The sequence below is a fragment of the Pongo abelii genome, chromosome 1 (genome assembly GCF_028885655.2).
Source record: "Pongo abelii isolate AG06213 chromosome 1, NHGRI_mPonAbe1-v2.0_pri, whole genome shotgun sequence".
NCBI lineage: Eukaryota > Metazoa > Chordata > Mammalia > Primates > Hominidae > Pongo > Pongo abelii.
The window spans coordinates 140,709,200-140,736,689 of NC_071985.2; the positions used below are offsets into that span (position 1 = coordinate 140,709,200).

Genomic DNA, 27,490 nt, shown 5'->3' on the forward strand with positions numbered 1-27,490 from the left:
TGTTTGGAGTTAGGTTACTAAAAGGGGTGAACTGAAAAAATAGGTGTAAAGAATAGGATGCTTGAAAATAGTATTATGGAAAGTTTATAGTTACTAGTATCAATGTCTGGGGTGTGACTATGAGAGGGTGTTCTAAAGGAGAGGATAGAGGCCAAGGTCATTGGACTAGAGAAAATGAAATACCTGAGATTTCAGAGTATCAGAAGATCTTTGGTTGTACATTTAAATCACACAGAATTATAATGTTGGAAAGCCATGTGATGGGGTGACCTTGGGGTCTACTAACTGCAACAAAGAGGAGTAGAAATGGTAAAGTCATAAAAAATGAGTTTCAGAGTTGAGGTATTTTTAGAGAGGATGGGGAGAGAATGGTGTAGAAGCAGCAAGGAGAACAGATGTATTCCCAGGCTCAGTGGTACAATGGGTATAGATGAAAAATACAGCAGTCTTTTGAAGGGTTGCAGAGAAAGCAGCTGTTTTCAGATGAGCGCCAATTTTCATTTAGGAGAGATGGAAAAAGGAGTCAGATGAAGGGATGCTAGAAGTTTATGGGAATAAATTCTGAAGACGAGAGATGACTTGGTGACTGATATAATTAGGAATACATAATTTAATAAGGTTAATGCTGATGGTCACGATAATAGTGAAGAGGCTGTGAGGGATGAAGTAGGAGAGGTGAAAGGTTTTCTCCGGAGCACACAAAAGTCTGGGGGCTCTTCATTGTTGCCAGTGCTAGAGCACAGTATCATCTCCTGGAGGTAGTATAAGCACCATCACATATGATATGTATTTTGAGAAGACAACTATGAAAGTTGGAAACTATTAAAGGAAATCTGGTGATGTAGAAAAACCAAACTCAGTTTCTCCTGCTATAGTCATAACAAGTTTCTGACACCAGATGTATGGAGTTCCCTGCCCTGCCCCCTGCCCTTCACGGCAAGCAAGCAAGCAGTTGTACAATGGACACCAATTGGGTGTCCTCTAATTCAGTTCCAACATTACCTACCTGGAGATAGTGTCAGATTTCACAGGTTGAGGGCTAAATCCCTCAAGACTGCCCCCACTTCCAATGCCAGTCTCAAGCCCTAGGATGTTTTACCTGTGCTCTGACTGGCAATAAATCAGGATTCCCAGGACCCCCTCCTCGGGTTTGATTAATTTGCTAGATTGGCTTACAGAACTCAGGGAACTGCTTACTTACATTTAGTGGTTTACTATAAAGAATATTACCAAGGATACAGATGAAGAGATGCATAGGGCTAGGTATAGGGGAGGGGGCACCAAGTTTCCATACCCTGCCTGGATGCACCACCCTACTGGAAACTTCGTGCGTTCAGCTTCCAGAAGCTTTCTGAATCCAATCATTTTGGGTTTTTATGGAAGCTTCATTATGTAGGAATGATTGATTACATCACTGACCATTGGTAATCAAGTTAATACTCAGCCCCTTTCCCTTACTGGGGTGGGATGGGGATAGGGCTGTGGGACTGAAAGGTCCAACCTTCTAATCACAGGGTTGGTTCCCTTGACGGACCAGCTCCCATTCTGAGGCTATCCAGGAGACCCAGCTATCAGTCAACTCAATAGCATAAAGACACTTATCACTATGGAGATTCCAAGGATTTTAGGAGTTATATCCCAGGAAGTGGGAACAAAGAGCAAATATATGTTTCACAGTATCACAGATGTTAAATCTGGGAGTGATGTAATCAAACTGTGTTTAGGATTCATCACTTTAAAGGAAGATGACTAACTGGGATAAAATTGGAAGTAGGGAAGCCTTGGGAGTTAAGTAAGAAAGGATGGGAGCCTGAGTATAGATGTATGGATAGTTTTTGTTTGTTTCCTTTTTTTAATTGACTAAATTTATGCTACATTCTGTTAGTAGGGATATAGTTTTAAAGACAAAGAAAGGGCAGATTTGAGAACTTTATAGTAGGTAAAATTGGCAAAATTTGGTCATTGATTGGATTTAGAATAAAACACGGATGAGGGTTTTTGCTTGGATAACTGGGTAGATGAAGGTGCCAATACTTGAGATAGAGAATACAGAGCAAGAATCTGGGGGTCTTGTGCTTTTAAAAAAAATGTATTATAAAAATTTAAAAACATTCAGAAAAGTACTAAAAATAATATAGCACACGCCCATGTACCCATCACCCAGCTTCAATAATTATGAACATTTTGCCCATTTTGTTTTATCTATCCTCCTCCTTTTCTTGCTGTAGTATAACAAGTCCTAAACATAATTCATCTGTAAGTCTTTAAGGATGCTTCCCTAATGATAAGGGCTTTTTTAAAAAAACAAATAACCACCATGCTATTATGACACCTAACAAGATTTTATTACCTTTTGTTAAAATTTTTTGAAACAGGGTTTCACTCCCATTGCCCAAGCTGGAGTGAAGTGGCATGATCTCGGCTCACTGAAACCTCTGCCTCCTGGGCTCAAGCAGTTCTCCTGCCTCAGCCTCCCAAGTAGCTGGGACTGCAGGCACACATCGTCCCACCTGGCCAATTTTTGTATTTTTGGTAGAGATGGGGTTTCACCATGTTACCCAGGCTGGTCTCGAACTCCTGGGCTCAAGCGATCTGGCTGCCTTTGGCCTCCCAAAGTACTGGGATTACAGGCGAGAGCCACTGTTCCCGGCCTAACACCTAACAAGATTAACAATAATTTTTTTAATTTATATCTAATAACCAGAGAGAGAATAGGTTTTTAAGGAATTTAAAATATTTTAATATGTAAATATATGTATATTTAATATAGAATTATATGTAAATGTGTATGTATATTTTTTGAGATAGGGTCTCGCTGTGTGGCCTAGGCTGGAGTGCAGTGGCACAACCATGGCTCACTGCAGCCTCAACCTCCCAGGCTCAAGTGATCCTTCCACCTCAGCCTCCTGAGTAGCTGGGACTTACAGGCATGCCCTAGCATGCCTGGCTAATTTAAAATTTTTGTTTTGTAGAGGTGAAGTCTCACTATGTTGTACAGACTGGTCTTGAACTCCTGGGCTCAAGTGATCCTCCCACCTTGGCTTCCCAAAGTGCTGGAATTACAGGTCTGAGCCACCATACCTGGCCAGGAGATACTTTGAATGAGAGGGGGTGAGATTACCTAAAGAGGTGACAAGAGAAAAGGGCTCAGGAGTGAACTCTAGAGAGTACCAGCACTTAAAATGAGCCCAAGAAGGAAGTCGGAAGTGGTAGAAATACACAGAAACTGGTATAGTAGAATTTCAGAAGGATAGAGGTGATCAGTACTGTTAAATGCATAGAGGTATGCTGAAAAGCTTCTGTTGGATTTAGGAAGTAAGATGGCATTGGTAATCTTAGCAAGAACAGTTTAAGTATAGTGTTGGAGACAAATCAGAGTGGAGTTGATAAAAGAATGAATCACAGATGAGAAAAAGGAGATGACTAGTGTAAGCTATTCTTTAAAAGAGTTTGGATGAATAAGGAAGGAGACATAATAGCTAGAAGACATGAACTAAGGGTAGGAAGGTAATGGAGATGGGAAGACTTGAGCATGTTTATAGCTGTTGGGGTGCAAACTGTTGACAGAAAAATACAAGTGTTTATGAGATAACTGAAATAATGTGGCTTATGAGCAAATGGCTGGACATAATATCAAGGCCATAAGGGAAGTCCTAGAGAGGAAGAACTAATGGGTATCAAGGTAAGAAAACATGTTGAGAAATTTGTAGCAGGAATGGGATCTTACAATTTAGGGGAGTCAAACCCACTGGCCTCAGGTTTCTAGGAGAAGGAGAGATGACCTCTTAATAATGAGGAGGTAGAAATGGGCATTGAGTAAAAGGGCTTAAGGAAACTGGTGAAGGTTTGGAATACTGAGGGGAAAGGAAAGAGATGGTGGAAGACCATGGAAACATGAGTCAGTGGTACTGAGCACTCAGTGGTGCTTGGAAACCACAACTGTAGTGGTAATAGTCTGTATTTTTTTATCCAGCAATACTCAGCTCCCTGTGTGTAGAAGTAGAGAAGGTAGATTGCAGTTATTTTTCCAAGGCTGGCATTTTACTGGGTAGATACTGCTGAAGGAAATACAGGGTGCAGATAGTTCAACTGGTCAATAATCCATGATTCAGGTTGGATAGGGAAAGAAGGGGGGTTAGGAGGGAGTGCCTAGGTAGGTCAAAATGAAGGAATCACAGGACTGGAGAAGTCAGAAGTAGAAAAGCAGATTGCTAGGAGAGAGAGGATGAGAGATTTTGGTCAGAAAATGGCATATTGGAGTTTAAAGTATCAAATACAGAATACTTCCAGATGTTCAGAGATCTAGCATGGGATTAGGTACTGAAATGGATTAGAACTAAAGGTCACTAGAATTTAGAATGAGAACCATGAGAGTGGATGCAATGACTTGCTCCTTGATTGAAAAATAAATTAATAATAATAAAGGACCATGAGACTAGCCTGTTATAGGGGTTATCTGCATGAACATTAAATTTTCCCAGGATCATAGCAGGAATTGGGTAGAGAAAAAGATTATGAGAAGGTGCCAGAGTCTTCAGTGAATGTCAGGAAATTACCAGGAAGTCAGCATATGACAAAGAAAAGGACAGTATGTTATCTGCATCAAAGGAAAATGTGCTTTTGTTGAAAAGTACAGAAAAAGCCAATACTACAATACTATGCTAAGCCCCTACCTGTACTCCCCTACCCAACAGCTGCATTCCAGGCCCTGTGGTATAAAAGGTGTGAGAATGAACATCTCCCACCAGAAATCAGACAGGTTTAGTTAAAGCAGTGAGGCAGAACAAGCATCCTATGAAGAGACTGAGGATATAGGTGAGTGGTTCTAATATCTCAGTAGAAGGAACATTGCAAGTAGAAAGAGTCAGCAGTAAGGATGCACATAGCATTCTAGAAGTAGAGGTGAGACCAGCTTGGAGATGAAATGAGGAGATGTCTTCTGTTCTGTGCTGGAGAAGTACTGGTAAGTGTGGTGTGATTGGGATTCACAGGCCTCAGCCATCCTTACTTTGGTACAAGTTATTTTGGTACAGAACTACTAGAATGTCCCAAAGGCTTGTAGTACAGGAACATTCCTGAAAGGACAAAAGCTGCCATGAATATTGAGAAATTGTATGGTGGCAGGTACAGCCTGGGTCTGAGCAAGACTGCTGGATGGTGTGTGGATAGATAGTGAAGGCCCAGATTTGGGAACAGATTGAACTTCGGATATCCAGAGCAGCACTGTAGAATCTAGTTGCATATAATGATGTTTTAAAAAGGGTATCTTAGGCTGGGCACAGTAGCTCATGCTTGTAGGCCCAGGCCTTTGGGAGGCCAAGGTGGGCAGATCACTTAAGCCCAGGAGTTCAAGACCAGCCTGGGCTACATGGTGAAACCCCATCTCCATAAAAAATACAAAAAATAAAAAATAATAGCGGGCATGGTGGCATGTACCGGTAGTCCCAGCTACTCAGGAGACTGAGGAGGGTGGATTGCTTGAGTCTGGGGAAGTCAAGGTTGCAGTGAGCCATGATCATGCCACTATACTCCAGTCTGAGTGACAGAGTGAGACCTTGTCGCCAAAAAAAACAAACAAAAAAAAAACAGGGCTACCTTACTCTGGAAAAAACACATGTAGCATTGGCTGAATAAAGAAATGGAGCTTCATGATTAAGGACATTTGGAATCAAGAGTGCAATAAACTTTTTGTCTTGTAGCTATAACAAGAATGCATGGCTTTGAAAATCACTGCAGCAGTATATATTTAGCATCTGGTCGCTGAATAGCAGTCTCTTGTGACTGAGGATGATTTTCCATGGTTCCTTTTTGTATTCTGAAATGACTAATGGAACCATCTGGGATCAGCAGATTTTAACTCCCTGAAGGCTGGAAAAGACTTACTTGGCTTTATAATTCCCCACAAAGTCAGGCCCAGCACCTTGCACTTAAGTGTTTATTGAATAAAAGAGTGACTTGTGTGGAAGTTATTCATTCTGCTTTAGCTGTTTTTGTCATTCATTCCCTTTTAACTCTTATATGGTAGTTTGTTGTGACTTTTAACTTTCTTACACTTTTTTTGTGGAGCTGCTTAATAAATATTTGACATAGGTATTATGCCATTTTATGGTTCATCCAGTGTCACACAACTAGTAAATGGTAGAGCCAAACTCAAAATCAGTGTCAGTGGATTCTGAAGGTAGGTGCTTTCCAGTACACTAGAATTAGTACCAGTATAAGAGGCATAGGAGTGATCCTGTTTCCTGAGCATAAAGCTTTATTTAGCTCTGTGGTCCTACCCACTCATGCAAAGATGCTTCTCTTTCTCATCTCACATGAGAACCCTGATGACTGAGAGATCAACAGTGTTTCCTCAGGCCCAGCTGCCCTGCCCAGCGTTCCTGCATCCCACTCTCTACAGGCAGACAGTGTTAGTGGAACGTTGTTCCTACAGTATTCTTCATCTTAGTTGCTTTACCCTTGCTTCATATATTTGTATGTCTCACATTTCGGATTGCTCTCAAATATCCCTGAAGCACTGTTTTTAAAAAAATTGTGAAATATACATAAAATTCATGATTTTAAACTTTTTTTAAACTATGATTCTGAATTAATTTAGAATACTTCTCATGTATAAAATACTATGTAAAATACGATTTTGCTGTTGGCTTCTGTATTAGTTTGTCATTGCTGTATAACAAATTCCTGCAAACTTAGCAGTTTAAAACAGAATACCTTTGTTATCTCACAGTTTCTATGGATCAGGAGTCCAGCCACAGCTTAATTGGGTCCTCTGCTCAAGGTCTCATTGGGCTACAGGCCAGTTGTTGACTGGGTCTGTAGTCTTATCAGAAGCTTAACTGGGGAAAGATCCACTTCCAGGTTTCCTCCATTTCCTCCAAGCTGTAGGACTGAGGTCCCCATTTGCTTGCTGGCTGTCAGCCAGGGACCACATTTAGCTTCTAGGAGCTGCCTGTAGTTGGTCCCTTGCCATGTAGTTCTGTCCATGAGCCTTCTCATAACATGGCAGCTTAGTTCTTTAAAGCCAGCAAGGGAGAGTTTCTGACTCTCAGGGAAGGCCTGGACCCCCTTTAAAAATATACCTGATTAAGTTAGGGCCACCCAGGATAGTCTCCTTTCTGAATAACTCAAAATCAACTGATTTGGGACCTTAATTACATCTGCAGAAACCCCTTCTCTTTTGTCATATAATCTAATCATGGGAGTGACATCTTGGCACATTCTGTTGGTTGAAAGCAAGTCTCATAGGTCCCACTCACGCTCAAAGGGAGTGATTACACCTCCCCTTGGTGAGAATATGGAGTTTGAATACAGGGTGAGGGGCATCTTGGAGTCTGTGTACTATGGTTTCCTTTTTTATCCATTTCATAGGCTTTTTTATCAGCAATTGGACACCCTTTCCCCAAAATGATTTTTAATCATGGAAGGAAAAAGAGAACTTGGAATTACCTTGAATTTGAAGAAGAAGAAGATAAACAGTTAGCAGACTCAATGGCTTCTCTGGCATATCTAGTATTTGTACAGGGCATCTGTATTGATCAGCTTCCAATGGTCTTAAGGTAAGAGTTAGTGTTTGGTTTATTCATGTATTCTAAAAGGAATTTCATAAAATTCTCATTTATCTAATGTCCAATATATGCATATTAACAAACTAATACATTTTAAATAAATAGTAAAGGCTATTTTTAATAAGAATGATCCCAGCTATAATCTGTTAAAGATAGCAGTAGATGAGTAATGAAAGTGGGGAGTGTTGAAATAGGTGTAAGGGAATGGTGGGGACAAGAATCAGAAGATGACAAACTGGGCTTCGTTTTGAAGCTTTTGAGACCACCCTGGAACTAGCCAGGTACCCAGGAGTATCATCATCTTTTCACTGGATTACTGCTGTAATCCTGAGTGGATTTATATATCCACTTTTACTTCCTTTTAATTTAACACATTCTCAACATAACAGAAAGTGAAGCCTTAAAAGAAGTCCCTTACTGAAAACTCTCCCGTGGCTTTTTATTGCTTTAAGAATAAAGTCTTAATGCCTTTGCATAACTTCTGAGACAAACTTATGCCTGGTCTGGTCCCTGCTTAATTGACCTGATTCATCTCCTACCATCTTTCCTCTTGTTTACTATGCTCCAGTGACACAGACCTTCTTTTGTTTCTAGTTTAAATGTTATGAATTTTCCTGCTATTTGGCCTTTGTATATGCTTAGAATTCTCTTTATCCTTAAACGTCACTTTCTGAAAAAAGCCTTCACTACCACCCAATTTAGGTTGAATCCTTCTATTATAATTACCTTGACCTTGTCTTCTTTTCCCACAATGTTTATTAAAATTATTTTTAAAATATATAATTTTATAATGTAATATCTTCTGGACTTTGAGTTCTATGATAATAAGGATTGTGTATTTGTCTTATAGGCATTGGGTATTTGTGTGAGTTTGTATATTTATATATGAATATACCTAGGAGTACATTTGTATGTAAATGTTGCAATACTGGCTATCATTTGCATATTCACCATGTATGAAACATTATGCTAATAACTTTATATGCATTATCTCATCCTTATGATAAGCCTGTGAAATAGAGCATTCTCTCATTTTACAGATGAAAATAACAGGCTTAGACAAGTTAATATACCACCGAAGATCTAACTAACTACTTTGTGGCATAGGTGGGATGCAGATAGTTCTGTCTGACCCCCAGAGGCTATACTCTTAAGCATCACATTCTATCACCAAAATAACTTATACAGCATATGTGTATTAACTTGCTAGGGCTCATGTAAAAAAGTGCTACCAGCTGGATGGTTAAAATAACAGAAATAGTTTGTCTCATAGTTCTGGAGGCTCCTTCTGAGGGTTGTGAAGGAGAATCTTCTCCATGCCTCTCCCCTGCCTTCTGGTGATTTGCTCGCAATCTTTGATGGTCTTTGGCTTGTAGATGCATTATCCTGTTCTCTGCCTTCATGTTCATATGCTATTCTCCCTGTGTGCTTGTGTCTGTCTCCAAACTTTCCTTTTTCATAAAGACAACAGTCATATTGGATTAGGGCCCACCCTAATAATCTCATTTTAAATTGATTACCTCCATAAAAACCCCTATCTCCAAATAAGGTCAAATTCTGAGGTACTAGAGGTTAGGACTCCAACATATCTTTTTTGAGGGAGATGCAATTCAACCCATAACAGTATGTATGTGTGTACATATCTCTGTGTGTGTGTATAATATATATATTTATTTTGTTTCTATTTTAGCCCATTGTACCTTTTGCAGTTTAATATGGGGCACATTGAAGTCTTTTTGAAAAGGTAAGATCGTTTAGATGGTATCTCAAAATGAAATAGTAGTGTTAAAATAGTCCTTGTTAAGATCAGCGGAGACTGCCTTTTCTTTGTTAGGCTCTCATTAATTAATTGGTTATTTTATAAAACAGCGAGGCAAATAATTCACGAGAGAGACAGAAATGAGTCAAAGAGGTTTTACACCAAAGTCTGTTTTATTTTAAACCTAAGACAGTATTAAGATTTTGTCTTAAGGGCTTTTCCAGTCATCTGTTTCTAAGGTTTCTTCTCTTATTCCAAAAGTTGGTAAATTAAAGCACCTCTACCCCACTGCATCCTCCTGCATCTTAAGGAAGGGCAGTCAATAAAAGAAGTTCATCCATATTTTTCCTTCATGGACACAGTCTGTGAACTGCATCAAAAGGAAGGAGGTGTCTTGACTTCCACCTTTTATAATTTAGATTATTGACAGTGATGTCATTCAATTACAACTTTTCTCATTTGAGGTGCTAAGCAGCAGGACTTTCTATTTAAAAAAAAAAAAAAAAAAAAAGCCAGGCACGGTGGCTCACGCCTATAATCCCAGCACTTTGGGAGACCAAGGCGAGAGGACTGCTTGACCCCAGGAGTTCGAAACCAGTCTCTCTCTCTACAAAAAATATAAAAAATTAGCCAGGCGTGGTGGCGCCTGCCCATTGTCCCAGCTACTTGGGAGGTTGAGGTGAAAGAATCACCTGGGCCTGGGAGGTCTAGGCTGCAGTGAGCAGAGATCATGCCACTGCAGTCCAGCCTGGGCAACAGAGTAAGACCCTGTCACAAAAGAAAAAAAAAAAAAGGAAATTACAGAGTAACAGGTATACATAATTTCTAGACAGAAATTAAAGAATTTCACAATACTGTATGCTTTGTTTTCTTTCACTATAACGTGTAACATGTTTAAATTATCCCCGAGATCAGTTAGGGCTTTGCAATTATCCTCTATGAACACTAGTGACAGTTTATCAGTCCCACCTCTTACCAGGTGAAGGAAGATTTGTAACATGGCAACGTCCAAAGCCTCAGCATACAAGGCAGGAATTTCCAAGGGTCTCCTGGCACAAGTAGTTACTAACTCTGTAAATTTGCTGTATTATGTATGTCTTAATGATTTTATATTCATTACATTTAGTTTCTGTTATTTATACAGTGATAATATGTATTGTTTTGAATCTAAGTCCCATTTTCTTGAGATTTCCAAACTGCAGAGTCATTGAGTCTTTTTTTGAATAAAAAGAATCGGAAAGATTTTACGGAATAATCAACTGGAATATATAGCATTGGTTTTATCAGGTTTAGTTAGTTTCTTAGCACTTGCTGTTGAAGATCTATTGTTTTGAAGTTAGGAAATAATCTCTGAGTAGATTTATTTTGGTCAGATTTAGCGGCCTTAGCCAAACCAAAAGACAGATCAAAGATGGATTAAAACTTTTGATCAAGTTCTTCAACAGAATTTCTTCTTAATGATATGCATTTTAAAAGCATTAAAATTTCAATTTTTGCTGTATTTTTCATAAGATGAAGTATCATTCTAAAATAGTTTACAAATTCATGATAAATTTTAATATTATTTTTCAGAACAGAAGAGTCTGTTATCTCCAAAGGATTGGTAAGATGTTTGTTCCCATTATAACTTAAATACATAGTTATGTCAACAAATAACAGCTGTTGACTTCACTATATATGTATCTGCATATATTTTAATCTGTAGGAGCTGCTGGAGAATAGTTTATTGAGAATAGAAGACAATAGTCTACTTTACCAGTACTTAGAAATCAAGACTTTTCTTACTGTACCTCAGGTAAATAAAATATGTATTCTAATATTGAAAATAGCCCTTTGCCTGTTCTGAACTTAAAGTAAGGTCTTTTCTGATTCCTTTCCCACTCTCTTCTCTGCAACCTTTGAAAACTCTGGTGTAATGCTGTCCAATAGAACTTTGACCATATGAAAGCCACTAGCCAAACTGAACACTTGAAATGTGACTAAGGAACTAATTTTTTTTTTTCTTTTTTGAGGTGTAGTCTCGCTCTGTGGCCCAGGTTGGAGTGCAGTGGTGCTATCTCAGCTCACTGCAAGCTCCACCTCCTGGGTTCATGCCATTCTCCTGCCTCAGCCTCCCGAGTAGCTGGGACTACAGGCGCCCGCCACCACGCCCAGCTAATATTTTTGTATTTATAGTAGAGACGGAGTTTCACTGTGTTAGCCAGGATGGTCTCGATCTCCTGACTTCGTGATCCGCCTGCCTCAGCCCCCCAGAGTGCTGGGATTACAGGCGTGAGCCACCACACCCAGCCGGAACTAAGTTTTAAATTTAAATTTTAATTTATTTAAACACGAATAGCTATTAGAGGCCACCACTATTGATAGCACAGCATCCAGTAGAAAAGCATAACTCTTCTTTTAACACTTTATTTCTGTAGGGATCTTGGAAAATGAAGCTCCTTTATGTTTCTCATAACTCAAGTTCTCAGGACTCCATCTAAGGCATCCACTGACTCATTACCAGAAAGACTAATACACATTTTGTTTTTCCCTCCTATGGTTTATTTTGCCCAGTACTCTTTTGTTAGTTATGATATCCAAGGAAATCCTTAGATTTCAGTGTGGGAACTGGTTTTCCTAATATTTAAATAGAAAAACATGGTTTTTGTTAACATGTTGTTTGATTGTTTTTAATTAATAAATTATATTTCTGTAGATTTGATTTCATTTTCTTGCCACTGTAGACATAATTGAAAATTATCATTTGCTTTTAAAAGTACACTGTGTGACACTCTACTCAATATCACTTAAAAAATCAATTGTAGTTAGCTTTCTGGAATGGAAGGCTTAGGGAAAAATTAATTTACTTCACTTTTAAATCTCCTACCCTCACTTCTCTGAATTTTTAGTATCCTATTGATGTATTATAGTTGTTTGTTTGCAGTCAGTATAATCTGTTTACATCTGAATTTTACATTTTTTTATTTCCAGGGCTTAGTGAAAGTAATGACACTTTGCCCCATTGAGACACTGGTATGTAAATGTTTGGTGACTAAAGATTAATGAGTTACAGTGAGAAAATTTGACAAATAATTTAATCTTCTTTTTAAAAATTTTAATTTGTGAAATTTTTATATATTTAGGAGGTACAAGTGTGGATGTATTACATGCATAAAATGGATAGTGATGAAGTCTGGGTAAGCTGTATTCATTTTATATAATATATTGTTTGTTCCATTTTAGAGGAAAAAGAGTTTAGCTATGCTTCAGCTGTATATTAACAAGTTGGATTCACAAGGCAAATATACATTATTTAGGTATGTATCAAGCATGGCTAATCGCTAAGTGTGTGGTTGATTAAAAGTCATGTTAATGCCATGTAATTGTTTTAGGGCATAGTATGTCAGTATGTTTTACATGTAATTCAACTCTGGTTGGAAGACATATTATAAATTCTCAGTGATGGCTAGAGAGAGGGTTAATCAAATATTTCAGATACATACTATATATATGTCTATATTTTGTATGAATAATAGTATATATTGCAGTTCAATCAATTGAAATACTCTAAATTTGAAATAGACTTAAAAATAATTAAACTGAGATTGATGATGCTCCTGCTGGAACTTTATGTATGTCACTAATCTCCATTACTCACAGTTCAAATTGATGGCTCTGGAATTACTTTGATAGGCTATGCACTATGTTAATAGTAAGAGCTTACTAATACTGCTCTTTGAGGTGGATAAGATTCTAGCAACTCTCTAAGTTAAATATTGGTCAACTTTCTAATTTTCTGTGAAGAGCCAAATAGTAAATATAGGTTTTATGGGCTATACAGTCTCTGTTGCAAGTGCTCAACTTTGACTTTGTATTGGGGATGGGTGTGTTCCAGTAAAACTTTATTGATAAAATTGGGCATCAGGCTGGATTTGCTAAAATGTCTTACTTGGGATTGGGCAATATTAGCACTGTTCTTTTTTGGGGGGTGCAGCAGTGTGATCATGGCTCACTGCAGCCTTGACCTTGGCCTCCCAGCTTCAGGTGATCCTCCTGCCTCAGCCTCCCAGGTAGCTGGGACTACAGGTGCATGCCATCATGCCCAGCTAATTTTTTTGTGGAGACAGGGTTTTGCCATGTTGCCCAGGCTGGTCTCAAACTCCTGGGCTCAAGCAATTCACCCACCTCAGCCTCCCAAAGTGTTGAGATGACACACATGAGCCACCATGCCCAGCCAACACTCTTGATCCTATCTTTTCTTGTTTTCTGTTGATAGTAGGAGCAAGTTTATGAAATCTCAATTCTTAGGTATTATACCAGCTTTCCTATTCTGTTCTATCTGTATCTCTACGAATAAATCCCCTTTTTTTCTTAAGCCACTCATATCTAGTTTTTTTTTTTTTTTTTGCAATTAAGCTACTCTAGCACTAGACTACTTTCACAGGAAATAATTTGGGGATTTTTTAGACCATTATGTTAGTGCCCTTTCTTGCCATGTCAAATTATTGTAACTATGTTCATAAAAATATTCAAATTTTGGTTTGATAGAAATGGCTTGTTGGAAGATCCAGTTATAAATAAGTATTTACCGGCCGGGTGCGGTGGCTTATGCCTGTAATCCCAGCACTTTGGGAGGCCGAGGCAGGCGGATCACAAGGTCAGGAGTTCAAGACAAGCCTGGCCAACATGGTGAAACCCTGTTTCTACTAACAATACAAAAAATTAGCCAGGCATGGTGGCGGGCACCTGTAATCCCAGCTACTCAGGAGGCTAAGGCAGGAGAATCGCTTGAACCTGGGAGGCGGAGGTTTCAGTGAGCCGAAATTGTGCCATTGCACTCCAGCCTGGGTGACAGGGCGAGACTCTGTCTAAAAAAATAAAATAAATAAGAATTTACCATTTAGTGAGAGCAATAACTATTACAGGTGACTTTGTAATCGGTTGGTCACCTTGCTAATTACCGTTACTGTGGGGTTTTTATTCCTAGAAGTAACACATGGCCTCTTTGAATTTGTAAAACTTTTATCACCATTTAATTCTAATGCTGTCCAGGATAATTTCACATCTATTGTAATTTTGCTTTCAAGGTGCTTATTGAATACAAGTAATCACTCAGGTGTGGAGGCTTTTATTATTCAAAATATCAAAAATCAAATTGACATGTCATTAAAGGTAAGAAGATAGCCAAAGTGTCAATTACCAATTTATTTCATAGGGTATATTTATTCATATGTAGAATACATTAATGTGAGTTATTGCTCTATCTCTAGTATTACTATTACTTAAATACTATTAAGGCATATTTTTTTCTCCTATTTCTACTATGTTTTAAAAACTCTGAATTTGGAAAATTTTGTTAACTATAAGTTTAAATTGTATTCTTTGAGCTTTTTTTTTTTTGAGACAGGGTTTCACTCCTGTCACCCAGCTTGGAATGCAGTGGCACAATCTTGGCTCACTGCAGCCTCCACCTCCTGGGCTCAAGCAGTTCTCCCAACTCAGCCTCCCAAGTAATTGGGACTACCGGTGCCCACCACTGCACCTGGCTGAATTTTGATTTTGTAGAGATGGAGTTTCACCGTGTTGCCCAGGCTTGTCTTGAACTCCTGAGCTCAAGTGATCCACCCGCCTTGGCCTCCCAAAATGCTGGGATTACAGGTGTGAGTCATCACTCTGGGCCTCTTTGAGCTGATATTGTGGCTTATTTTTGCTTTGTTATATGCTTTTGAAAAATGAATGGAAACTTAAGTCTCTTCTGTTTCTGAGTGCTCAGTAATTCTAAATGGAAAACAGAGTGACCAGTGTTCTCAAACTGGCAGGGTTCGTTCCTCGTGTCTGGAAAGTGAATGAAAGTATGGAAATTAAAGTTAAAAACTGTATTTTAAATGTGCAATTCTTTATTTTTGTAGTGTCAAGATATTAGAAAAACACATGAATTATAAAGCTTTCTCAATTTTTCGTTTGCTTTTCAGAGAACATGTAACAACAAATGGTTTACAGGACCACAGTTGATTTCCCTTCTTGATTTGGTACTTTTTCTCCCAGAGGGTGCAGAAACAGATTTACTGCAAAACTCAGATAGGTGAGGTGACCATTACCAAAGTTCACATAGTAAATTCAGAATAAAATGTGAAACATCTGCTTAGGGAACCTAAAGTAATAAAATGTCTTTTCCTGTGATTTTATGATCTATGGCTAATTCATTAAGTTACATAAAGATTTTTCATATTTAAGTGATTTGATAATGTGTAGAAACAAAATAAAAACCTCCTCTTTCTAGATGAATGACCAACACTATGATTTGATAGCTTTTATGTACCCAGCATTCCATAGAAATTTGCAATGACAGCATTTGTGACTTAAAACTAAAAATCTGTGTATGTAATTTATGTGTTTAGGTTTTGTTGTTTTATTGTTTTCCAGGTCATTTTTTTTTTCATATAGAACATATAATTTCAGTTTCAGTATACTGGAATGGATATTGAGAAATGGTTAAAAGCATTTAAAAGTAATCTTAAAATTCAGAAAGCAAGAGATGATGCTGTCAAATATTAAAGTAACAAGGCTTTCTTTAAACAAGGATGATAATTTTCACAATTGTATGATTTGAACTTAAATGGAAAACAAGAGTGATAAGTTATTACTACTCAAAAAGATATTAATGGAAATAGTTTCTATTGGCAAACCTAATTATAAAAATATGCCCAAAGTTTTAGCTTATTGAGATTGCTGTTGACTATATAAAACCATACTGTAAGTAACATATATTTTTAATTAACAGGATTATGGCTTCATTAAATTTATTGAGGTATTTGGTTATCAAAGATAATGAAAATGACAATCAAGTAAGTGAAGTATTTGAAAAGAAACTGTGAGTATATTCAAAAGGCATAAGGAATGTTTCAGCTATTCAGTACCTAAAGCCAATATTTAATATCTTACCCAGCTATAAAGGCCGGGGAAGAGGGCCAACAATTATTCTGAAACCTGAAGTTAATTCCCAGGAGCATTTACCACCCCACATCCATCTTTCCTTTCCCTTTCCATTTCCTATTATACGTCTGCTTTCTTGCTGAAAGCACTTAGTCCTGTTGGGTAGATAAGTTGCAGATCCTAAGTCAACTAACCTTGTGGAGCTCAATGTACATAGGGTGTCTTGTTCAGTTTCCTCCACCTATAGCTCATGAGCTATATAAAATCATCTGATATTTTAATATTGCCTCATCAGACATGACAAATTGAAGCATTCAGCACTAAAACAGAATTTGTTAACAGCACCTTTTAGATAATGTTTAGGAAGTTGGATTTTTTTAAAAATAGCACATCATTAGAAGTATTCAATAAATAGAGAAGTATTCAATAAATAGAAAACTATTTGAGGGAGATTTGTCATACAGTAAAATTATATTTGCTTTTTATCTTCTCTTTCTACCCGGTTCTGATAATTGCTTTCCCTATATGTGTCACCTCTATTAGCTAGAACTACCTGAATCATGTGTTGTTAATTGGTTTTTTTTTTAGTAATTCATTTTTATATAAAGATGCCAAAGAAAATTTTTTTTAATTAGGTAAATTGTGATTTGGGATGAAAGTTTATGGGAAAAGTAGCAGTCTCTTTCCTTCCTGACAGATCTATAGTAGATGCAGTGATTTGACCCCCCGTTCATCCCTCTTCAGCTGAAAATAGCTATTTGCCATCATTGACTAGTGCTTACTCTGTATCAGGTGCTATTTTTTTTTTTAACATTTTGTTGTGAAAATTTTCAAATGTACAGCAAAGTTGAAAGAATTTTATAGTGATCATTGGTTTACCCACCACCTAGAGTCTATGATTCTATTGTACTGACTTCACCATATATCTATCATTCCACCCTCTGTCTATCACTCCATCAGTCTGTCTTATTTTTTGATGTATTTCAAAGTAAACTGCAGACATCAGCATACTTTCTCCTAAATATTTCAGCATGTATTTCATTACATTGATTAAATATTTGTCTGTAGTTTTTCTTTGAGGTAAAATTTACATAATGAAATGTTCAAATTTTAAGTGTATATTCACTGAATTTTAACTAATACATAGATCTATATTACTCAATCCCATATCAATATAGAACATTTCCAGCATCACAAGGGGTTCCTCGTGCCCCTTCCTAGTTAATTCTGACCTCGTTGTGCCACTCACCCCTGCCAGGGACAACCAATATTCTGCCCAAGTGCTATATATCATTTATTCTTCAGAGAGGGTCTCGTTCTCTTGCCCAGGCTGGATTACAGTGGTACAATCATGGCTCACTGCAGCCTCGACCTCCTGGGCTCAAGAGATCCTCCCACCTCGGCCTCCCAAAGTGCTGGGGTAACTTCCAGGCATGAGCCACCATGGAAAACCAAGAAAAGTACTCTTTACTTTTCACTTTTCATAGATAAAGTAGGTGAAAAAAAGATCATTAACTTGCACAAGGGCAAACATCTGGAAAGTGGTAGAAATAGCTATGACGCCAGGCAGTGGCCAGAACTTTCTAAATCACAAACTAAATCCTGATTCCTGAAGGAGCTTGTGATAAAAGTTGAAAAGCTACAATATAAAATTCAGCAGCAGTAGAGGCCCTGAGACTTCAGGAAGGTGGCCTTAGGGTAGGGTATGAGTTTTTATTTTTTTAGTAATCAAGAAAGGCTGTACCTACTTGAGAGATTATCTGACTTGCCTGACAAAAAGAAAAGGAATCTTGTTGTTTAGGATTGATAGGTGTGTTAGATATGGAACACAGAGTAGTACAAAGGCAGCAGATTGGTCTCTGCTTAGAGAGGGAAGACTTGAGAGCAGTTTAGCATTATGCAGTGTCTGCTATACTATCCATAGATAATTCCTCACTTTTGTTTGGCATGTACATTTTATGGTGAAGGAAAGGATACAACCAGCCTATAGGACTGCTTTTTTTTTTTTTTTTTTCTCTCAAAGAGACAGTGTCTCACTGTATTGCCCAGGCTGGAGTACAGTGGCAGTCACGGCTCACTGCAGCCTCAAACTCCCCAGCTCAAACAATCCTCCCACGTCAGCCTCCCAAAGTGCTGAGATTACAGGCACTTCTTTTTTTTCTTGAGATGGAGTCTCACTCTGTTGCCCAGGCTGAACTGCAGTGGCACGATCTCTGCTCACTGCAACGTCCACCTCCTGGGTTCAAATGATTCTCCTGCCTCAGTCTCCCGAGTAGCTGGGACTACAGCCAGGCACCACCACACCAGCTAATTTTTGTATTTTTACTAGAGATGGGGTTTCATCATGTTGCCCAGGCTGGTCTCAAACTTTTGACCTCAAGTGATCCTCTCTCCTCAGCCTCCCAAAGTGCTGGGATTACAGGTGTGTGCCACCATGCCCAGCCAACAGGCATCTCTTATTTAATGGTTTTTAATAATTTTTCTAAGGGATCAAATATTCTAAATTATTGCTTTATAAGTTACCGTAAGAATTATACTAGGGAAATTAGCAAAAACCCAGTCCAAGCTGGCAACCTCACATCTTTTAGGCACTTAAGAGCCTGTCTATCTTGAAAACATTTCTCCTGAGTGCAATGACAATAGGTCGTGTATATAACTGAGAGGCAAATATGTCTACTGTGGTTAATAAAAAATGACACTTTCTGAGTTTTTGGAAGATTTCGTTAAAGAAAAACCAAAATGGGCCGGGCGTGGTGGCTCACACCTGTAATCCCAGCACTTTGGAAGGCCAAGGCGGGTGGTTCACGAAGTCAGGAGATCAAGACCATCCTGGCTAACATGGTGAAACTCCGTCTCCACTAAAAATGCAAACAAAATTAGCCGGGCGTGGTGGCGGGTGCCTGTAGTCCCAGCTACTCGGGAGGCTGAGGCAGGAGAATGGCGTGAACCAGGAGGTGGAGCTTGCAGTGAGCCGAGATCGTGCCACTGCACTCCCCCCTGGGTGACAGAGCAAGACTCCGTCTCAAAAAAAAAAAAAAAAAAGAAAGAAAAAACAAAATGATGATCTGGTGATGCTGAAATATGGGGCATTTTATTCAAAAGGACTCCTACCAGTACCTATTTTTGAGCACTTAAGTGTGCTAAGAGGGTAGTTAGTCAGATGAAAAGCAGACACACAGTCAGAAATACGAACAGGAAGATTAAGAAGAGAATCACATTCAAATACAAAGACAACAAAGTGATTAATAATTGAGTAATAATCCATTTTTTTTCTTGCTATTTTGGGTTACTGTCAACTGACTTATTCTCTTCATAAGCCATCCTTCCTCACCCCACTATTTCATGCGTCTTGTATCTCCTTGCTTAAGTTTCAGGCACCTTCTCTTACTCTTGAATTTCATATAACTTTTCTTGAATATTATAGTACAAACATGCTCCCATCTTTACTGGTAAAACCAACTTAGTTTTTATACCAAATATTATCTATTTAGGAAGTATCTTTAAATAATTATTAGCTGTTTCAAATTACAATAATTTATTCTAATACAGATCCAATAATCATGTTATCCCTTACCTTCTGTCCTGTGTACTCATCTCCTTTCCCATCCATCTGTTTACTCATCTTTTTTTCTAAAAAGTTTGTAATTATAATATGTAGAATGAAAGCCGGGACAAGGGAAACAATGAGATGGCAAAGGCCACAGGTAAGTATCAGGAATTTTAAAATTGAATTGCTTAATGTGTGTGTATGTGCTTTTCATTTAGGAAAAAAATTGTATCTTGTATAATAAATACACATACACAAAATTCTATATAATCCATATTTTGGGTGCTCATTTTTTTTTTTTTCAATACTTTAAGTTCTGGGATACATGTACAGAACGTGCAGGTTTGTTACATAGGTATACACATGCCATGGTGGTTTGCTGTACCCATCAACTCATCATCTACATTAGGTATTTCTCCTAATATCCCTCCCCCAGCCCCTGAACCCTGACAGGCCCCGGTGTGTGATGTTCCCCACCCTGTGTCTGTGTGTTCAAATTGTTCAGCTCCTACTTATGAGTGAGAACATGTGGTGTTTGATTTTCTGTTCCTGTGTTAGTTTGCTGAGAATGATGGTTTTCAGCTTCATCCATGTCCCTGCAAAGTACATGAACTCATCCTTTTTTATGGCTGCATAGTATTCCATGGTATATATGTGCCACATTTTTTTAATCCAGTCTATCATTGATGGGCATTTGGGTTGGTTCCAAGTCTTTGCTATTGTGAATAGTGCTGCCGTAAACATACATGTGCATGTGTCTTTATAGTAGAATGATTTATAATCTTTTGGGTATATACCCAGTAATGGGATTGCTGGGTCAAATGGTATTTCTGGTTCTAGATCCTTGAGGAATCACCACACTGTCTTTCACAATGGTTGAACTAATTTACACTCCCACCAACTTCCTGTTTCTCCACATCCTCTCCAGCATCTGTTGTTTCCTGACTTTTTAATGATCGCCATTCTAACTGGCATGAGATAGTATCTCATTGTGGTTTTGATTTGCATTTCTCTAATGACCAGTGATGATGAGCTTTTTTTCATGCTTGTTGGCCGCATAAATATCTTCTTTTGAGAAGTGTCTGTTCATATCCTTTGCCCACTTTTTGATGGTTTTTTTTTTTTTCTTATAAATTTGTTTAAGTTTCCTTGTAGATTCTGGATATTAACCCTTTGTCAGATGGATAGATTGCAAAAATTTTCTCCCATTCTGTAGGTTGCCTGTTTACTCTGATGATAGTTTGTTTTGTTGTGCAGAAGCTCTTTAGTTTAATTAGATCCCATTTGTCCATTTTGGCTTTTGTTGCCATTTCTTTTGGTGTTTTAGTTATGAAGTCTTGGCCCATGTCTATGTCCTGAATGGTATTGCCTGGGTTTTCTTCTAGGGTTTTTGTGGTTTTAGGTTTTATGTTTAAGTCTTCAATCCATCTCAAGTTAATTTTTGTATAGGGGGTAAGGAAGGAGTCCAATTTCAGTTTTCTGCATATGGCTAGCCAGTTTTCCCAGCACCGTTTATTAAATAGGGAATCCTTTCCCCATTTCTTGTTTTTGTCAGGTTTGTCAAAGATCAGATGGTTGTAGATGTGTGGCATTATTTCTGAAGCCTCTGTTCTGTTCCATTGGTCTATATATCTGTTTTGGTACCAGTACCATGCTGTCTTGGTTACTGTAGCCTTGTAGTATAGTTTGAAGTCAGGTAGCATGATGCCTCCAGCTTTGTTCTTTTTGCTTAGGATCGTCTTGGCTATCCGGACTCTTTTTGGTTCTATATGAAATTTAAAGTAGTTTTTTCTAATTTTGTGAAGAAAGTCAGTGGTAGCTTGATGGGGATAGCATTGAATCTATAAATTACTTTGGGCGGTATGGCCATTTTCACAATATTGATCCTTCCTACCAATGAGCATGGAATGTTTTTCCATTTGTGTCCTCTCTTATTTCTTTGAGTGGTGGTTTGTAGTTCTCCTTGAAGAGGTCCTTCACATCCTTGCAAGTTGGATTCTTAGGTATTTTATTCTTTTTGTAGCAATTGTGAATGGGAGTTCACTCATGATTTGGCTCTCTGTTTGTCTATTATTGGTGTATAGGAATGCTTGTGATTTTTGCACATTGATTTTGTATCCTGAGACTTTGCCAAAGTTGCTTATCAGCTTAAAGAGATTTTGCGCTGGGATGATGGGGTTTTCTAAATATACAATCATGTTATCTGCAAACAGAGACAATTTGACCTCCTTTCTTCCTATTTGAATACGCTTTCTTTCTTTCTCTTGCCTGATTGCCCTGAGCAGAACTTCCAATACTATGTTGAATAGGAATGGTGAGAGAGGGCATCCCTGTCTTGTGCCAGTTTTCAAAGGGAATGCTTCCAGTTTTTGCCCATTCAGTATGATATTGGCTGTGGGTTTGTCATAAATAGCTCTTATTATTTTGAGATACGTTCCATCAATACCTAGTTTATTGAGAGTTTTTAGCATGAAAGGCTGTTGAATTTTATCCAAGGCCTTTTCTGCATCTATTGAGATAATCATGTGGTTTTTGTCATTGGTTCTGTTTATGGAATGGATTACGTTTATTGATTTGCGTATGTTGAACCAGCCTTGAATCACAGGGATGAAGCCAACTTGATCATGGTGGATAAGCTTTTTGATGTGCTGCTGTATTCGGTTTGCCAGTATTTTATTGAGGATTTTTGCATCGATGTTCATCAGGGATATTGGCCTGAAATTTTCTTTTTTGTTGTGTCTCTGCCAGGTTTTGGTATCAGGATGAGGCTGGCCTCATAAAATGAGTTAGGGAGGAGTCCCTCTTTTTCTACTGTTTGGAAAAGTTTCAGAAGGAATGGTACCACCTCCTCTTTGTACCTCTGGTAGAATGCGGCTGTGAATCCGTCTGGTCCTGGGTTTTTTTTTTTTTTGGTTGTAGGCTATTAATTACTGCCTCAATTTCAGAACTTATTATTGGTCTATTCAGGGATTCTACTTCTTCCTGGTTTAGTCTTGGGAGGGTGTGTATGTCCAGGAATTTATCCATTTTTTCTAGAATTTCTAGTTAATTTGCATAGAGGTGTTTATAGTATTCTCTGATGGTAGTTTGTATTTCTGTGGGATCAGTGGTGATATACCCTTTATCAATTTTTATTGTGTCTATTTGATTCTTCTCTCTTTTCTTTATTAGTCTGGCTAGTGGTCTGTTTTGTTAGTCTTTTCAAAAAACCAGCTCCTGGATTCATTGATTTTTTTGAAGGGTTTTTTGTGTGTCTATCTCCTTCAGTTCTGCTCTGATCTTAGTTATTTCTTGTCTTCTGCTAGCTTTTGAATTTGTTTACTTTTGCCTCTCTATTTCTTTTAATTGTGATGTTAGATGGTCGATTTTAGATCTTTCCCGCTTTCTCCTTTGGGCATTAAGTGCTAAAAATTTCCCTCTAAACACTGCTTTAGCTGTGTCCAAGAGATTCTGATATGTTGTCTTTGTTCTCATTGGTTGCAAAGAACTTATTTATTTCTGCCTTAATTTCGTTATTTACCCAGTAGTCATTCAGGAGCAGGTTGTTCAGTTTCCATGTAGTTTTGTGGTTTTGAGTCAGTTTCTTAATCCTGAGTTCTACTTTGATTGCACTGTGGTCTAAGAGACAGTCTGTTACGATTTCCGTTCTTTTGCATTTGCTGAGGAGGGAGTGTTTTACTTCCAATTATGTGGTCAATTTTAGAATAAGTGCTGTGTGGTGCTGAGAAGAATGTATCTTCTGTTGATTTGGGGTGGAGAGTTCTGTAGATGTCTGTTAGGTCTGCTTGGTCCAGAGCTGAGTTGAAATCCTGAATATCCTTGTTAATTTTCTGTCTTGTTGATCTGTCTGATATTGACAGTGGAGTGTTAAAAGTCTCCCACTATTATTTTGTGGGAGTCTAAGTCTCTGTAGGTCTCTAAGAGCTTGCTTTATGAATCTGGGTGTTTCTGTATTGGGTGCATATATATTTAGGATAGTTAGCTCTTCTTGTTGCATTGATCCCTTTACCATTATGTAATGCCCTTCTTTGTCTTTTTTGATCTTTGATGGTTTAAAGTCTGTTTTATCAGACACTAGGATTGCAACCTCTGCGTTTTTTTTTCTTTCTGTTTGCTTGGTAAATAATCCTTCATCCCTTTATTTTGAGCCTATGTGTGTCTTTTCACATGAGATGGGTCTCCTGAATACAGCACACCGATGGGTCTTGACTCTTTATTCAATTTGCCAGTCTGTGCTTTTTAATTGGGGCATTTAGCCCATTTACATTTAAAGTTAATATCGTTATCTGTGAATTTGATCCTGTCATTATGCTAGCTGGTTATTTTGCCAGTTACGCAGTTTCTTCATAGTGTCAATGGTCTTTACATTTTGGTTTGTTCTTGCAGTAGCTGGTACTGGTTTTTCCTTTCCATATTTAGTGCTTCCTTCAGGAGCTCTTGTAAGGCAGGCCTGGTGGTGACAAAATCTCTCAGCATTTCCTTGTCTGTAAAGGATTTTATTTCTCCTTCACTTATGAAGCTTAATCTGGCTGGATATGAAATTCTGGGTTGAAAATTCTTTAAGATATTGGCCTCCACTGTCTTCTGGCTTGTAGGGTTTCTGCACAGAGATCCGCTGTTAGTCTGATGGGCTTCCCGTTGTGGGTAACCCAGCCTTTCTCTCTGGCTGCACTTAACATTTTTTCCTTCATTTCAACCTTGGTGAATCTGACGATTATGTGTCTTGGGGTTGCTCTTCCCGAGGAGTATCTTTGTGGTGTTCTCTGTATTTTCTGAATTTGAATGTTGGCCTGTCTTGCTAAGTTGGGAAGTTCTCCTGGATAATACCCTGAAGTGTGTTTTCCACCTTGGTTCCATTGTCCCCATCACTTTCAGGTACACCAATCAAACATAGGTTTGGTCTTTTCACATAGTGCCATATTTCTTGGAAGCTTTGTTCATTCCTTTTCATTCTTTTTTTCTCTAATCTTGTCTTCACACTTTATTTCATTAAGTTGATCTTCAATCTCTGATATCCTTTCTTCCACTTGATCGATTCAGCTATTGATCCTTGCATATGCTTCACGAAGTTCTCGTGCTGTGTTTTTCACCTCCATCAGGTCATTTATGTTCTTCTCTAAACTGGTTATTCTAGTTAGCAATTACTCTAACCTTTTGCATTGGGTTAGAACATGCTCCTTTAGCTTGGAGGAGTTTGTTATTACCCAACTTCTGAAGCCTACTTCTGTCAGTTCATCAAACTCATTATCTGTCCAGTTTTGTTGGCAAGGAGTTGCTGGCAAGGAGTTGTGATCCTTTGGAGAAGAGGTGTTTGGGTGCTTGGAATTTTCAGCCCTTTTCCGCTGCTTTTTCCTCATCTTCGTGGATTTCTACCTTTGGTCTTTGCTGTTGGTGACCTTCAGGTGGAGTTTTTGCTTGGGTCATCCTTTTTGTTGATGTTAATGCTATTGCTTTCTGTTTGTTAGTTTTCCCTCTAACAGTCAGGCCCCTCTTGTGCAGGTCTGCTGCAGTTTGCCTGGGTATCACCAGTGAAGGCCGCAGAACAGCAAAGATTGCTGCCTGCTCCTTCCTCTGGAAGCTTCGTCCCAGAGGGGCACCCACCAGATGCCAGCCAGAGCTCTCCTGTATGAGGTGGCTGTTGACCCCTGCTGGAGGTGTCTCCCCATCAGGAAGCACGAGGGGTCAGGGACCCATTTGAGGAGGCAGTCTGTCCCTTAGCAGAGCTCAAGCACTGTGCTGAGAGATCTGCTGCTCTCTTCAGAGCCGGCAGGCAGGAATGTTTGTCTGCTGAAGCTGCACCCACAGCCACCCCTTCCCCAAGGTGCTCTGTCCCAGGGAGATGGAAGTTTTATCTATAAGCCCCTGACTGGAGCTGCTGCCTTTCTTTCAGAGATGCCCTGCCCAGAGAGAGGAGGAATCTAGAGCTTAAGTTTTTTTTTTCAATTTCCATTTCTATTTAAGATTCAGGGGTACAGGTTTGTTACAGGGGCATATTGCATAAGTTGTTTCTTTCTCTAAGATAAAACATATCCATGAAATATTTGCAGAGCCGGATGACTTCTATATGAATTAGAAGAAAGGGGACACCTGGGTCTTGTTCATGTCTTTTTATTTATTCATTACCATCATTGACTACTCTTTGCAGGGTTCCTGACTGTTCTGGCAATAAATTTCATTGTAGTGTAGAACTGCCTAGTCTTCCTTTTGTGAGATATGCTACAGTGAATTTTGAAATGTATAGTTTTAAGCCTTAGAACTGGAAAGATTTCAGAACTGTTAAATCAGTGAGCCTCCTTGGGTATGAAATTAAAAGCAGGTATTTGTGAACTTTTCAAATTTTTAATTATTATAACTATTTTAAAACTCTTAATTTACTTTTTCTAGACATTGAAAGATTTTAAGAACTCTTAAAATGTGATTTTCTTTGTAGTATTTATTATTTCTTTAAAAACGATCTGGTAACCTTAACTTGAGAGAGAGAAAAAATATTCTTATTCTCACAGCTTCTTCACTCCTACATGCTTCTAAAAATATTACAGTTTATCATCTGAAAAATTTGTGGAATTATGCTGAACAGAATATGTAAAAAATTTCTTTAGGCTACTTTTGGCATGTGTTTTTATTACCTGAAGTTTTATGATTATGGGCTATTGCCATTGAAAACAGCTAAGGTTTTAACATTCAAAGATCTAGATTTGCACTGTCCAATACAGTAGACAGTAGACACATGTGACTATGTAAATTTATATTAATTTTTTTTTTCCTTTTGAGTTGGGGTCTTACTCTATAGCCCAGGCTGGAGTGCAGTGGCACATTCACGGCACACTGCAATAACAACCTCCTGTGCTCAGGTGATCCTCCCATCTTAGCCTCCCTAGTAGCTGGGACTACAGATGGAAGCCACCATGCCTGGCTAAGTTTTTTAATTTTTTGTAGAGACAGGGTCTCACTCTTGCCCAGGCTGGAGTGCCATCATGCAATCATGGCTGACTGCAGCCTCAAACTCCTGGGCTCAAGTGATTCTCCTGCTGCCTCAGTCTCTCAAAGTGTTAGGATTACAGGTGTGAGCCATTGCACCTGGCCTAAAATTTTTTTTAATAACAAATTCAGTTCCTCAGTGGCATTGCACAGTGCTGTTGTAGGTCATTGTTTCCCAATATGTGGTTCTAATCAAAATCACCTGAATATTTGTTTTTTTAAAATAAATGCAAATTACTGGGTTCAGCTCCAAATTTACTCAATCAAAACCTCTGAGTAAAGCACAGAAATCTATACTTTTAACTAACAGAGAAGTTTGAGAACCTCTCTATGAATTATGAGTAAAATCTATTTTATGAGGTATCATTTGTCTATGATAATAATATTGGTTAGCTATTTAGAACTGAAAAATAGAATGCTATATATTAAAACTTGTGGGCTACAGCTACATTAGTACTTAGAGAAAAATTTCCAACTTTAAGTGCTTGTATTATCAGATTAATTATTGAATGAATTTCTAGCAAGATTGATTTAAACAATGAATGAAGACACAATATGCTAATTTTAAAAAGAGTATCGGGCCAGGCTTGGTGGCTCACTCCTGTAATCGCAGCACTTTGAGAGGCCAAGGTGGGCAGATCACCTGAGGTCAGGAGTTTGAGACCAGCCTGGCTAACATGGTGAAACTCCATTTCTACTAAAAATACAAAAAATTAGCCAGGCGTG

The 27,490-nt window shown here is 38.3% G+C and overlaps 1 protein-coding gene across 4 annotated transcripts in view; it reads left to right on the top strand.

Moving 5' to 3' along the window:
- The window catches only part of GLMN (glomulin, FKBP associated protein), a 63,468-nt gene that overhangs the window by 26,083 nt on the left and 9,895 nt on the right, over positions 1-27,490 (top strand). For 2 of the 4 annotated variants that reach the window (XR_656301.4, XM_002810603.5), the window contains exons 8-16: positions 7,372-7,559; positions 9,259-9,312; positions 10,900-10,930; positions 11,033-11,122; positions 12,298-12,339; positions 12,550-12,623; positions 14,394-14,478; positions 15,279-15,388; positions 16,088-16,151. Coding sequence is in view for 3 of the 4 variants with exons in the window: in XM_002810603.5 (XP_002810649.1) it covers positions 7,372-7,559; positions 9,259-9,312; positions 10,900-10,930; positions 11,033-11,122; positions 12,298-12,339; positions 12,550-12,623; positions 14,394-14,478; positions 15,279-15,388; positions 16,088-16,151 (738 nt within the window). In the remaining variant the exon portion in view is untranslated. Of the gene's footprint in view, positions 1-7,371; positions 7,560-9,258; positions 9,313-10,899; positions 10,931-11,032; positions 11,123-12,297; positions 12,340-12,449; positions 12,504-12,549; positions 12,624-14,393; positions 14,479-15,278; positions 15,389-16,087; positions 16,152-27,490 lie in introns of all 4 variants that reach the window. The other 2 variants (XM_063728405.1, XM_002810604.5) reach the window with 2 other exon arrangements.